We start from the raw sequence: 15,390 nt of genomic DNA on the forward strand, positions 1-15,390 counted from the left end.
TTCTCCCCTATTCCAATGAGCCCAGTTCTATTCATGTGTGATGTCATGTTTTCAAGCTCGACGTCACCGTATAAAATGACCTGCTGTGACCTCTACGATGATCAGAGCCCCGTGGAACTTTGCAACCACAAACTAGAGGCCGCAGGTTAAAGATTCTAAGACGTTGTCGAACTTTGACAGTAGATCCTGTTCACGAAAACACAGGAATTATGACCATATTTTAGGTTTGTGTCTGTCTCATTTACAGGATCCTATTTCAAACCAATTCAGTGATGAGTTTCACGGGTTCAAAGCCAGTTTAAATGGGAGTGTTACATTGCAATGAAAAGCATCTGGTTTGACTTAAGGGTGCATCATGAGTTCCATTGGATGTAAGTTGAATAGGCTCATCAGTTTCTTGTAGTCATGAGTGAATTTCTGCAATTCAATTGTCTTCATCATTTATTGCAGGAGCAGACAGAGGAAGTGGTCTGTATCGCCCCTGTGCTTTTCTGGATTATGACAAAAAATGCGCAGCGGGTAGACAGCTCCATATTGTGTGTGCAAGTTATTCTGTGTGATGGACTTTTTCTTGCTCCCCAGAATTGCTGCTTGCAGCAACATTTAAACTGTGAATATTCCTGAGGAACTTGTGCTCCGGCATCACCTGCTAATGACAGAATCAATACATTCGGTCAGATTTGGGCCTGATTCCTAATAGGAAATGCTAATTGAATTGCTAGCATGGTCCAGGTGTAACATAAGACAACTGGTCCAGTTTGCTTACAAGTTGCTGCCTTAGAGTAATCAGATTTGGTTACAGGCTTTGGTTTCTCATGCTGACGGAAGACGCTAGAGTACACAGATGAAACACGAGGGTGCAGATCACCTCCAGTCAAATGTTGGCTACGGTATACTTCGATATCCCAGCAGCCACAAAGACCCCAGCGAGGGAAACAACGCAGCGGCTGTCTCTTCGGGTGGTCTATCTTCACCAGCAAAGAGCAGAAAGACCACGGTATTGGAGCAACATCAGCATCAAAGTCTGATGAGTCGGCCTGAGACAATAAACAGCGTTGACGACACGAGTTAGCTTGCTATAGTAATCATGTCATTTTGCTCCATTTAGCTCCATTTAGCTGTGTGATGAGACTATACGAAGATGATAGAAGCAGCCTGAGGTGTACCGACTGGTACTGCGGAGGTGTCCGATCGTGATTGGCCTGAATGTGTTTTGTGGACTGAACAGTGAATTGGGCACTGAGTGAAATTTAAATTTGAAACATAAGGGAAACAGAAAAGGTTTAACGCCACAAGATGGAAGATTTTAATGCAGTTACTTATACCCTTGCCTGAGCAGGTTTAGGCTTTTGAGCTTTGCCCCCCTTTCCCTTGGCTGCCTCCGTTGTTGTGGGCAGAGAGTCCATCTTGTCTTTGACCAAGTCAATTATCCTGGAGTCAGCAAAAGCTCTGGCAATGTCGAGGCAGTTTTGTTCTGAAGGGAAATAAAATATGGTCAATCACATGACGGGACAAGTCAAAGTTGAAAACTTATTATGAATTCATAGTGTGCACTGTAAACCACATCTATTGTCTGTGTTGCTTCCTCAAAATGTTGTGAAATCCAATTCAGTTATATTTCCCTCTGTCTATTTTAATATGTCAAATGAAATGTATTTCAATATTAGTGTTTTTAATGAACTCCTGTGTATTTTAGATGTACAGTCAAACCTTTCTTGTTCTCTGCATTGACACTGGCGCCCGCCTTGATGAGGAAGTCCACACAGGAGGGTCGAGAGCTCTCGATGGCCCTCATGAGGGGCGTGCCTCCTCCGAGGGCCCGGGCGTCTACGGAGGCCCCGGCCTTCACCAGAAGCTCAATGACTTCCACTTGGCCAGCGTAAGCCGCGTGGTGGAGGGGCGTCCAGAAGAACTGGTCACACACATTCACATCGGCCCTGTCAGGAACAGAGAGTAGATTTGACCTCTGACCTCACCATTTGATGAAAACATTTTGCAAAAAAAGAAGGTGCGGAAATCACCGCTTATCAATGAAAGATGACCTGTTCTAAACAACTCTGCAGTTTAATGAGAGCGTTACACTGACGGAACACAGGCTGGCTTTAGTGCCGTTTCCACAGCAGCCATTTGACAGAGTCACAGCAGGTAAACACAGGCGTAAATGATCAAATCTATTCTGGTCCCATTCTCTTTAGTGTGTCACGGCCATTGAAGTGAGCCAGCATGCACAGTACCAGGGACCTGGCCCTGGAAACGGATACACCAGTTGCTCCTCTGTGGTTTTACTGACAAAGTAGCTGCTCGGTGACTGAGTGTTCTGGGACCCTCCCGATACCTCATTTATCTTAAGGATAATAACTTAAAACCAGCACCATTTACTCTTACATTAACGTGAATACGTTAACACAACAGCTGAGAATGGAACTGGTTTAGAGGCTCAGTGAAGCTGTTGATTCACTGCAAGCGACCCCTTTCAAGTTGTCCCCTTGTTTTCATACGGTTACTCTTAAAATATTGATAACAGCTGCTTTAAATTCACATTGTCGATAATCCGTTTCACTAAACAGTAATAATCCTCACAGATGTAATGAAGAAACACATCTGTATTGCTTCAGTGGGAAAATCATTGCAAATCTCAACAAATAAAAATAAATAAGAAAGCGTATTTCTCACCCCCGACTGAGGAGATACTGAGCCACCTCGTAGTTGCCACTGGAGCAGGCCACCATGAGCGGGGTCTTGTAGAACTGGTCTTGGACATCCACAGGAACGCCCTGATTGAGAGCGAGGGCCAGAGACTCCAGGTCTCCACTTTTCACACAGTAGTTGACATTGACGTAGACCTTCTCTGGCCTTTCCACGTACCACGCTGAGTCATTCATCAGGGGATGTTCTGGCGGGTGATCGCGGTCGAATCGGCGGATGTCCGAGCAGTTGTGGTATGTCTCAATCATGGAGTGGGGTGGGCCTCCGTCCGGTCGCCGGGGCATGAGCTCTGGTGGGACGGTGCAAATGGGCAAGGGGAGGACAAATTGACCCTTCTTCTTGCCTCTTTTCCCTCCCTTTTCTCCCCTTTTCTTTTTTGGAATATAAGAGGAGAGGAGGAATGGTTTCTTGATGTACTTGACACCTTTGATGAAATCATTAATGTTGACGTAGCCCTCTCTCGTCTTGCCATGTGCTGAGATGACCGTGTTGAGCTGATCTAGTTCAACCGGAGCTTTCAGTTCTTCCAACACTGAAATAAACCTCTCGGCGGTAACTGTGTCCGAGTTGTCCTCAAAGGCTCGCCGTAATTCATCCTCGTGCTCGTGAGACCAGCCGTGGAGGGTCAGGGCCCAAAGAGCTGATGTGGGGATCGCACTGTTGGATTTTTTGCCTTTCCCCTGTTGGCGCTCTGCTTTCCTCAGCTCCTTGGCTGCCGCTTCGTGACCAGCCGCTTTGGCAATCTGACGTGGCAGCAAACCTTCCTGGTTCTTCAGTTTGGGGTTACAACCTGAACATCACAGTTTTAGGGAAAATATAAACACATGGTAGAATGACCTAATTCAATTTGGGACAGTGTTTGCAGCTGCATACTCTACGACTTTCTTCTTTGTTTTTGTCGAATACGTGACGAGAGAAGACAACTGTATTTCCTGGCTCTGCATGTCTCTCAGCAGAGATTAAAGCTTATAAAACATACGACAACAAAAGTGAAGATCCTGTCTTGACCCTGTGATGGCATTAGGAGTAGTTACCACAGAGCTATCTTTTTCAACACAGGGTTAACGTTAGACTCTCTCTCATCACCTCTCTGTGCCAGGAACTTGCAGCAGTTAGCACTGCCCGTGGCGGCGGCGTAGTGTAGGGCTGTGCACTCCTCTAAGTTGATCGAACCCATGTCTGCTGAGTATGCGGACAGCACCGGAAACAACTAGAAGGCACACAACACCACAGAGCAACACATAGAATCTTTAATCTGAAATCCCACTGGTACCAACAGTAACTTCTGTAATTTGAGTTGAGTTCATACTACACCTCAAAAAAGCCCCCCATGGCGGCATAGTGCAGTGCTGTGAGGCATTTTCGATCCCGGGCGTTGGGGTTTCCCCCTTTCTTGAGAATGGCTTTAACGAGCTGCAGGGAGCCCGCCTTGGCTGCCTCCATCAACGCCGTGACGCCGGTTTTCTGACGAGAAAGAGGGGAGAGGAGTCGTCTTAGGTTAAACAAACAGCACAAAGAACATCTCAGCTGAGAATATATCGGCATCACGCTATGGTGTGTGCGCTCAGATCCCACACACTCCATTGCCATTGCCTCAGCTCCCACAATGCCTCGGTGTCAGTCCCCATTGTATTTTTTAACCTTATTTGTTGCGTTGGGGTCTGCCCCTGCACCCAGCGCGATGAGACACATGGGGGGACACTCCTGGGTTTTTTCACACATCAACTGGAAGACATGAGTCCCCTGCGCTGACACGTTGTTGACATCCGCCTGGCACTTCAGAGCCATCTCCAGGCAGAGGGTGTGACGCTTGGTGGGGTAGATGCAGTAGAATAACACGCCTAAAGAGAGGAAGACAAGCAAAATGAGAGACAGAGGGATTCAGGCACATGGGAGATATATCTGACTGACATTCAGCTTTTAAATTGCATCTCAAGAAGAAATATTAAAATCAACATTATCAAAATAACTTCATAAGCCCAATAGCCATATAACCACATAACCTTCGTTGTTGACAGTATATAAGAAGTGCCGTCGCCAGGTAGTTTTTTCCAGGGAGTCAATCACAAGGTAGCCCCGCCCTAAAGCACACTCTGCTTTATGGTCTGTTTGACTCTAAATGGACCATCATTTACTAAATGAACATCATGCTGTATTGAAGAAGACTTGAAACTAGAGATTGAGACATAAACTCATGTTTACAATGTTTACTGAGGTAATAAATCAAGAGAGAAGTAGAGTCATTTTCTCATAGACTTCTATACAACCAGAGGAGTCGCCCCCTGGTGGACATTAGAGAGAATGCAGGTTTTAAGACACTCGCATCGGCTTCACTCTTCAGAACCGGAGGTTGCCGCCTGGTTGGTCATACCTCTCTGTCTCTTCCATTGTTTCCTGTCTGTCGCTACTATAACTGTAAACTGTCCAATGAAGACCAAAATGCCACAAAAAAATATTAAAAATGATAATAAATAATGATAATATTTATATTTTTGGTCAGATCAGATCAGTCCATGTAAAGATGTATGAAATGTACAATGTTTTTTGCATTGAGTGTACAATAGAGAAATAGCTTGTTAGCTTATGGGCGTTTTGTAAACACACTATAGTTTTAATGTTGTACTGAGGAAGCAGCCCACCCGGCCCTCTATAACACTGAGGATAACACAGGCAAACGTGTGACTATTGAGGCTCAGCCTATGGGGTAAAGGCTTGGCTGTGAGTGTTGAGACTGGGCCAAACCAGTCCTCTGGCAGTGCAGGGCGATATCAGGTTACTCAGCATGTTTCACAGGTATCACCAATAGAGGTTGATCTGTAATTAGATGTACCTACGCGGTCTGACGGACACGTGCACACATCCGCGCACTGTGCACAAGCGTGCACACACATACATACAGGTGCTGCATGCATTATAGAAAAGCATGACTTCATGCACACGCGCAAATACTTTTCTTCTCACTGTAACTCAAGCTTTCTCTTTCTCTCCCTCTCTTGTTCGCTCACTCTCAAAATAATGTCGTTTGCAGTAATCGATGCTCCGGACACACTGTCATTGGGATCATAATCACAACTGCTTTAACAAGGTCCTGGAGAAGAACTTAAGGCTCGCTCACTAGAGTTGTCAGGGATACAGCCTCCTCATCAATATGTAAACAGAGGCACCGTTCATTTTCATGAGTTGTGAGACAAGGTAAGGCATTCACAGCGAACCTGCTGCACTGACTTGAGATGGAAAACACCTCTATTAGAGAAATCGACACTTCAAGCTCCAATTAGAATACATTAGTGGAAGGGACGCTGTTCCGTTACCTCACATACATTTCAAGGATCCCCTTCCCAAATAAAAGAGAGAAAAAAATCAACTGGGCTGTAAATATGTGTTATGCCTCTGTCAGCTGTGGGTTGTCTCCCACGTCACTTTTTCATAAAAAAAAAACGATTTCATTTTGTGTCACTGCATCAGTTAGCTAGCTAACATCGGCAACACACATTTGTCTCACCTGATGATGATGCTGTGACTGGCGTGGCAATATTCACACATAACTGGTCATTGACACTATGCTGTGCTTGAATTACTATGTTTTTTAATTTATGTGAATACTTGAGTAGATTTAGATATAAAAATAACTTGCGTTGTAAAATTCCAATTTTCTTATTTTAATTGAATCTAATGGTTTGGCAGTGCCTCAGTCCTATGAGGCCCACTCATGGGCCCCGACCCAGTGGTTTAGAATAGCTGAGAATCAAAAATATAGTTTGGAAGAAAGCCCACTTGTCTCGTAAAAATCTGACCTGACAGTTCAGTTCCAATTGTTTTCGATATTCATATATATGAGATTTGACATGCACGTTGAATTTGTGCGCACGGGCCAATTTTGTTCTCACCACCATTTTCCTCAAACTGTATCTAAATAATTCTATTTTTATGTTTCAGCCCACAAACTTTATATCAAGACTCTTGCAATAAAACAAAAAGATTTCCATCTCAATAAAACGAAAGTTACGAACGTAACTACGGTTCTATGAATCCTGGATGACCGCCAGAGGCAGTGCTTAACACTGGATGTATTCCGTCGCGCGCATGCGCAGGTCGAATATTTATATCAACAAAGTCACGTGTGACCTCGGATGACCACCGTCGTCTATAAGTTCCGGTGTCATCCTGAGCTCAGTCCTATGGAATCTTCTCGCGAGTTCACGGGATTCCGAGTGACCAAGAACTCTGGCGGTCATCCAGGATTCATAGAACCGTAGTTACGTTCGTAACTTTCGTTCTATTTCATCCTTACTGACCGCCAGAGGCAGTGCTTAACACTGGATGACTTATACCAAAAGAGTCACGAGGAAGCACAGTAACTACCCCTTATAGCTCCGGCAGAGAAAATTGGCCAAGAACCCTCCCCAGTGGGTGAGGGTTGGCAACGTTAACTCTGTAGTGTTTGGTGAATGTGCTCGGTGATGCCCATGAGGCCGCCGCACATATATCCCCCACAGGCACACCACTCAGGCTTGCCCTCGGTGTGGAGACACTCTTGGTAGTGACCCTTCACCCCGGATGGCCGAGCGCAGCCGCTCGCCTTGTATGTATCGGCAATGGCCTCCACTATCCAGTGGGACAGGTGCTGTTTTTCCTTTTTTTAAAAAAAGGAGCACAGCCCTTCTTAGGCTCACCATAACTGACTATGCAGGCGGTGGCTTCCATATAAGCTCTGAGGGCCCACACTGGGCACAGCAGCCTTGACCTCTCCTCTCCCGATGGGGGAGGGGGGGGGGTCAACTTTGCCAGCTGGATAGGCCGGTTTATATGTGAACGTATCCACACCCTTGGGAGAAACACTGCCTTCCACCTCAGACATGATTCTTCCACTGACAGGGCATGCAGCTCGCCCCCACATTGAGCTGAATTGACAGCAAGGAGAAACCCGTCTTGCTGATAGCCATCTAGGCTCCGCCTGTGCCAGGGGTTCAAAAGGACAAGCATAAGGTGTCCAGTACCAAGGGTAGGTCCCATGCAGGGGAGACCGGCCCTTATCCAGGAGGGACTGTAGAAACTCAGTACAGCAGGCACGGGGCGCTGTACTGGGACCTTGTTCTGAGCCGCACACTAGTCGGAGAACAGCTTCCACCTGTTTCTTGCACTGCCGGCCGGTAGACCGCGCACTGGCATTCAGAATAGTCCGTCAGACTGGTTCTATGCAGCCACTCAGCATCCGGTCGGGCCCTCCCGTGACCCCTAATTGAAGGCGGCAGGGATTGGAATGCCAAATCCGACCCTCTAGTTGCGACAGGAGATCCCTCCTGTCGGGGAAGAACTCTGACAAGCTTATAGCAAAAGCAGAGGGAATGGTGGAAAGGCATAAAGAAGATCCTCTGGCCACGTGTGAGCCAGGGCATCTTGACCCAGAGGGCTGGTCCTCCGTCAGGGAGACCCAGTGGGGGCAGTGGGTCGACACGTCTGGATGCAGCCGCCACTCTCCCGGTGGAGGCTTGTAACGGAACAGGAAAACCACAACTTGTTCCATTCTCCTGGTGGGTACATTGCCCACAGGCTGGTCAGGCGGGGGGCCTCCCAAGTCAGAAGGCCACGGTGATCCCCGTAGCAACTTCTGCAGATCTGGTGCCCCATCGATAGTTCATGGGAAATCACAGCAGAGGTGCTGTCCACCGGACAAGCACATGCTTTCCCTTCAAACATGGAAGGAAGTGCTCGAGCGCTAGCTCTAGAACCTGGACCTGCGGTCTTTCAGCAGACAACCGCCCCCAGGCTGTCCTGTTCTGTCACCCTGCACCCCGCCTTGAGAGGCAGGTATCTGTTGTGACAATCTCCTGGTGGAATGGAACCGAGCCCCTGGGGCTCGGTTCCTGGGACACTGTTCGCCAGATATGCACTCCCTCCATGGGGATAGTGAATAGATGAATAGACACTGTTTCGATAATATTATTGCCCTGTATCTGTGCCACTTGGCATCCAAGTGAAGGCTGTTCAGCCATCCGCACTGGGGCGACAGACAGGCCCTCATAGGGCCACACTAATGAAGGTTATGCTCTGAGAAGGGCTCAGGTAGCTCCTCTCCATGTTCACCTTGAGGCCCACCGGGCCACGTGAGAGAAGGCGAGCAGTGTCCTGTGGCGCCTGAAGCCGGGACGGCGCCTAGGTCAGCCAGTCTAAGTACGGCAGTATGTTCACGCCCTGCGATTGCAGGGGGAAAGGACAGCAGTAACACACTGTGGACACCCATGGGGAGATGGGAGAGTCCGAATGGAAGCACCCAGGACTGAAAGTTGTGGTGATGCACCATGGGAACAGGCGTCGATAGACGTGAACCACTCTCCCTTAGAAATCCGCTGATGGGAGAAAGAACCCCGACAGCCGGCCTGGAGACATCTCCTGGCACCCCTGCCGGGGGGGACGGGGACGTAAGTAGGGTTGTATAGGTAGCGGTCCGGCCTCTTGGCAGGACGCCGAGGCCTGTTGCGGCTACTAGGGTAAGCTGGAGGCTGAGAAAACGGCCTTGTGGGCCAAAAATGGGACCCCTAGGTCTGGGGGTGCAGGCATGTCCCTGCAAAGACCAGAGAACTGCTGCCTGGTCTGGCTAGCTCTAACAGTCCGCTGAAGCGCCTGTACAGCAGCTGACTCAAACAGCTCACCAGGCTCCACTGGGACAGTATGGAGGGTCCTCCTACATGTCTCAGATAGGGGTGACTGCGCCAGCCAAACCTGGCGACGAGTCTGAACCAGGGTGGACATCATACATCCACGTTCCCTCGATATGAGCGCAAACGCCTGCAATGAAGCATCACTGAGCAGAAGCGTCGAAGTAGCCCGCTGCAGAGAATCTGCGAGGGAAAGCATGAGGTGGGAGAGGGAGTTGTCGATACGGTGCACAGCGCTGCTGTGTCCTAAGCCCTGGATAGCAGGTCATCTTTGACCCGACATTGGGTCGAGGGCACCTGGCATCGGGCCTCAGAGTCTCCTCAGGGGAAACTGATGGACGCCATAGTCGTCTAACTGGCTGGCATACGTGCAAGGCCAGATTTGCCACCTCCTGCATGGTCTGATGTAAGGCGGGAGAGAGCCCTGGTGTCTCCACCATGCACGCAACTCCCTCAGATATTCCTCGGAGGGAGGAACAGAAAAGGTGGTGAGGGCGGGAAGGTGCCTGAAGAAGGCACTCACAGGTGGATGTTCCAGCTGCTGTGTATGCCCGGCGTGCAAGCGCCATACCAATGACCAGGGTAGGTTGGTCTGGATTCAGCTGCCCTGACAGGGGGAGGTAGACCTCCCGCATCAGGTGTTCCACTTCGGCCAGCCTAGCAGACCTTACTGCTCAAGGCGTGATGCCGCAGGTCCTGCCTGGGTTCTCCCTGCTAGGGCAAGAGGTCAGGGCCGTCCTCCGGCTGAAGAGGAGCTATCCAGGTCCTACAGCCGGGAGAGTTTAACATGGCCGCGATTCTGGTGGAACCCTTGTCCCACTAGTTTATGCGGAATTCCAAATCAGTCCGAGCGGGAGCGCTCTGCTGAATGTTGAGAGAACAGGCAGGGGGCAGTCAGTGGCGAGTGATCCTTCGGACACTCTTCCCTTAGCCAGCCGCTGCGGATATTGGTGACCCACCAGTTAGCCTGAGCGAGAGCACTCTGCAACTGTGGAAACAGGTCAGGCAAAGTCCTTATAGTGAGAGGGGCGAGGACACTCTCTAAGCCCACTCTCTTCACTAAGATAGTTGCTGCAGATATTAGTGTCCCCCCAGTTAGCTTGAGCGAGAGCACTCTGTTACCGTAAAAAACGGACAAAACAGAACACAGTCCGTACAGTGAGAGGGGCGAGGACACTCTTCACTAAGATAGTTGCTGCCGATATTGGTGTCCCACCAGTTAGCTTGAGCGAGAGCACTCTGCCACTGTGGAAACAGGTCAGGCAAAGTCCTTATAGTGAGAGGGGCGAGGACACTCTTCACTAAACTAGTTGCTGCAGATATTGGTGTCCCACCAGTTAGCTTGAGCGAGAGCACTCTGCCACCGTGGAAACAGGCCAGGCAAGTCCTTATAGTGAGAGGGGAGCGAGGACACTCTTCACTAAGCTAGTTGCTGCAGATATTGGTGTCCCACCAGTTAGCTTGAGCGAGAGCACTCTGCTACTGTGAAAAACGGACAAAAAGAACACAGTCCTTACAGTGAGAGGGGAGCGAGGACACTCTTCACTAAGACAGCTGCTGCAGATATTGGTGTCCCACCAGTTAGCTTGAGCGAGAGCACTCTGCCACTGTGGAACAGGTCAGGAAAACAGTTATCATAGTGAGAGGGGAGCGAGGACACTCTCTTCACTCGGATAGTTGCTGCAGATATTGGTGCCCCACCAGTTAGCTTGAGCGAGAGCACTCTGCTACTGTGAAAACGGACAAAAAAAACCCACAGTCCTTACAGTGCGAGGACACTCTCCACTTGGACAGGTGCTGTAACTCTTGGTGTGCTACCAGTTAGCCTGAGCGAGGGCACTCTGCTAACTGATATCCGCTACCGATATGTCCATAATGTTTACAACAATCAATGGACACACCGAGTATTAGCTTAGTCTAGTTAGCCGGAGCGAACTCGACAGCCGTAATGCGTAAAAACCATCAATGGGCACAACCTCAATGTTGATTTAGTATAACTAGCATTCACCGAGTTAGCCTGAGCGAGCACATTCCGCTAACTGTGATCGTTGTAATGCTACAAAGTTGATGGCCACAGCCCCAGTACCAGCTTTGTTTATCTAGGTCCCACTGAGTTAACCTGAGCGGGGATGCTCTGTTAACTGTGACAGCCGTAAGGATACAAAGTTAATGGCCACAGCCCCAGTATCAGCTTTGTTTAGCTAGTTTCCCACTGAGTTAACCTGAGCGAGGACGCTCTGTTAACTGTGACAGCTGTAAGGATACAAAGTTGATGGCTACAGCCCCAGTATCAGCTTTGTTTAGCTAGTTTCCCACTGAGTTAACCTGAGCGAGGACGCTCTGTTAACTGTGACAGCTCTGTTAACTGTGACAGCTGTAAGGATACAAAGTTGATGGACGCAGTCCCAGTATCAGCTTTGTTTAGCTAGTTTCCCACTGAGTTAACCTGAGCGGGGACGCTCTGTTAACTGTGACAGCCGTAAGGATACAAAGTTGATGGCTACAGCCCCAGTATCAGCTTTGTTTAGCTAGTTTCCCACTGAGTTAACCTGAACGGGGACGCTCTGTTAACTGTGACAGCCGTAAGGATACAAAGTTGATGGACGCAGTCCCAGTATCAGCTTTGTTTAGCTAGTTTCCCACTGAGTTAACCTGAGCGAGGACGCTCTGTTAACTGTGACAGCTCTGTTAACTGTGACAGCCGTAAGGATACAAAGTTGATGGACGCAGTCCCAGTATCAGCTTTGTTTAGCTAGTTTCCCACTGAGTTAACCTGAGCGGGGACGCTCTGTTAACTGTGACAGCCGTAAGGTTTACAAAGTTGATGGACGCAGTCCCAGCTAGCATCCAAGTTAGCCTGAGTGAAGACACTGCTAACTGCGAATTACGTCAGATGTAAAGATTAAATCTCCATGTACACAACGCCAATGCGGATCTAGTGTCTCACAAAGTTTGCCTGAGCAGGAACACTCTGCTAACTGTGATAGCCGTAACACTGTGAAGGGCGGGCCGACAGCGTAATTCTACGCTCTCGTTAGCGCGCCACTCGATTACTAGAGCGGAAGCGCTCTGCCAACCGTGGAACAAACAACTGTTATAGAAAACAATGTTAATCGATCTTACCGATTGCTGTCATCACGACTTAGCTGACCCTTATCAGACTGGTGACGACCGATGATAGGGGCGTCCACCAGTCCGGGGCTCGATGTCCGAACGGCGAACACACCGTTCCCTCCGAAGAGGGACAGCTCGTCGCAGCCTTTGGAGGGCGAGAGAACCGCAACTCCGACCGGTAGTCACAAGGCTACAGCGACGAGCTCTAATATGTCTTGATCGTAGACACATCCTTGTTTAAGCTACCATGGTAGCTAACCTGCGACGCGAGAAGAAAAAAGGACTGAGCTCAGGATGACACCGGAACTTATAGACGACGGTGGTCATCCGAGGTCACACGTGACTTTGTTGATATAAATATTCGACCTGCGCATGCGCGCGACGGAATACATCCAGTGTTAAGCACTGCCTCTGGCGGTCAGTAAGGATGAAATAGAACTACTTTAATAAAGTATTAAAGGACCTGTGTGTAGGGATATAGCGCCATCTAGCGGTGATGTGGCAGATTGCAAACGACCTAAACTCCTCCTGTGTGCCAAGCGCATCGGAGAACTTTGGTGGCAAACGCAAAAACGTGAAAACATGAAAGCCCCTATGTAGAGCCAGTGTTTGATTTGTCCGTTCTGGGCTCCTGTAGAAACATGGCGACCAGCTCTGTCGAGAGGACCCGCTCTGTATTTAGATATAAATGGCTCATTCTAAGGGAACGAAAACACAGCGATTCTTGTTTTCAGGTGATTATACACTAAAGAAAACATAGTTATTAATATTATATTCCATTTCTGCCAATAAATTCCCCTTAGTGCTACACATTGTTCCTTTAAAACTATCACATATATGTACTACCCTGCTCTCCCCAAGTTCTGCTACAGCTCACCTTTGCCCTCAGTGTCTTGGAGTCTCAGATTAGCATTGCTCTGCACCAGCAGTGCCATTATGGCATCATTGCCCAGCTCAGCAGCTAACATGGCCGGGGTGTGGCCCTCCTTGTCCAGGACATTGGGGTATGCTCCCAGGGAGAGAAGGAAGCTGACCAAGTCTGTAAGGAGTCCGGAGGAGTACAGGAACAGTCAGGACACTGAGGTGACCTCTTGTTTTTGGGGTTTGCAGTACATTCTATGAACTGCTTGATTTCTCTTTAAAAATAAATTGTACAGTAGCCTTGTGTACATGCTCTCTTATAAGTCCTGGACATTAGTAAAGCTGTGCAGCAAAAAGGCCAAATTGAATCTATGAATTCAAGAAACAACTTGTTGTTGTTTTAAAGGAATTTTGGGTATAAATCTAATAACGTTACAGTAAACTGGATATTTGCAGTATTCAAGTTATGTAAACATACTGACATACATTGCTTTCAAATGTTAGCCTTTACCAAGTCGTGGCTTCATTTCTAAAGGATAGGCCAGTGGAGCACCATGTTCTCTCATGTTCTCTTCAAACAGAATGTCTATAATCTGACGGAGTAAAGAAGAGACCCATCACCCTGATTGTTGGCTGAAACTGCCACGTGAAGAACCCCTTTGCTGTCTTGCGGATCAGTGAGGTTGATGAGGTTTTCCACCCCGAGGTTCACCATCTTCTCTATCTGCTCCTTATCCCCTTGATGGACGCACTGCAGCAGGCGGTAGATCTGAAGGACCTGCAGGCGGCCCTCTGCTACTCCGCCACTCATCATGGGGTGAAAAGGGCTGGTTAAAAAAAAAAGAATAATATAGAAAAGGAGATATGACTTCCTGACAAATATGTAGGCGTACATGCTAACGACGAAGGGTGGAAGCGAGCGGCAATGTTGACATGTCATTGCAGGGTGAACACAGGTGTAACTAATAACATTTATTATGGCCCTGTTCTATTCAGGTGGGCCAGGGCCCTGGTTTTACAGCAATTACACCTGTGTTTACCCTGCAATACATGTCAGACTGGCTGCTGTCAAAAGGGCTTATTGTGTGGCTTTTTGTGAGTATATTCAATATTGTACAGTTTAAATAACTCAATGAGCAATCGTCACAGAGCACATGTGTAGTAGTTATGTCTCTGAACAGCCTGTGGAGCCATTATAATGAGCAGTCAGTGCACTGCTTTGTTTTGTCTGAGCACAGTATTTTGTCATTTTTTTCCACCTAAAACAAGTTTAACTGAATTGAACTCGAACATTCGGTGGCGTTGTCCTTTCGGAGGACTTACCGTTACACTAGAGCACACTTTTTGTGAGCTAGTTTGTACTTCTGAACGTGACTTTCACTCCAATAAATATACAATATCTAGTTAGCCGCGTTACCTAGCTAATTGACAACCTAGTATGACCAATCACTTTTTCTGATTGGTCACTGACCCTTTGACCCGTGTTCACCCTTTACTGAGTGTTACATTCTTATCGAAAACAAGAAAAACTAACCTCACAAACGCTGTTAATGAAACATGTGGCGGCATGAACAAAACATTGAAAGCCGTTGTAGACTGATAAACCCTCAGACACCATTCCACCCACCTACACACTTAAGCTAGGTAAAGGTAAATGAACGTTAGCTTGCCACCTTGCGTTTCCTTGTTTGGCACGCGCTTCTTACCTGTGCTGGAAATCTTTAAAGGTCCTTGCACGTTGTTGTTCGCAGACCCAAGCACGTCCGGACAGCGAGGACAGTCACACGTATGCCGAGTTTTTTTCGGCACAAAGTCCTTACTTTGTTTGTTTGTTTGTTTTCAAGCACGACCATTCATTTCGTGTCTGCCGGAGAAAATAAACAAACTCAGCTCCATGGCAACGGCACGCGTGGAAATCCCGGGAAGTACGTTCTGTGTTTTGGTGCTGTCTGATGCTGCATTCAAGTACTGGGGATGAGCTCGGTAATATGAAACTTGTGGCTCCAAATACGACTGCAGAGAGGAAATGTGGACACTACGCCGACTGTAAAGC

At 48.2% G+C, this 15,390-nt stretch overlaps 1 protein-coding gene across 1 annotated transcript; it reads right to left on the reverse strand.

The window, feature by feature from the left end:
* Positions 1–132: 132 nt before the first annotated feature.
* LOC306793469 (ankyrin repeat and EF-hand domain-containing protein 1-like) lies at positions 133–14,151 on the reverse strand (the record flags this gene model as incomplete). Its single annotated transcript, XM_079291115.1, has 10 exons — positions 133–186; positions 1,167–1,220; positions 1,326–1,474; positions 1,711–1,937; positions 2,674–3,496; positions 3,793–3,916; positions 4,021–4,170; positions 4,348–4,547; positions 13,354–13,515; positions 13,959–14,151. 10 exons carry the CDS (start codon positions 14,149–14,151, stop codon positions 133–135), a joined length of 2,136 nt encoding a protein of 711 aa, XP_079147241.1.
* Positions 14,152–15,390: the final 1,239 nt, after the last annotated feature.

This window comes from Melanostigma gelatinosum (assembly GCF_949748355.1).
Source record: "Melanostigma gelatinosum genome assembly, chromosome: 19".
In the NCBI taxonomy this organism is placed as follows: domain Eukaryota; kingdom Metazoa; phylum Chordata; class Actinopteri; order Perciformes; family Zoarcidae; genus Melanostigma; species Melanostigma gelatinosum.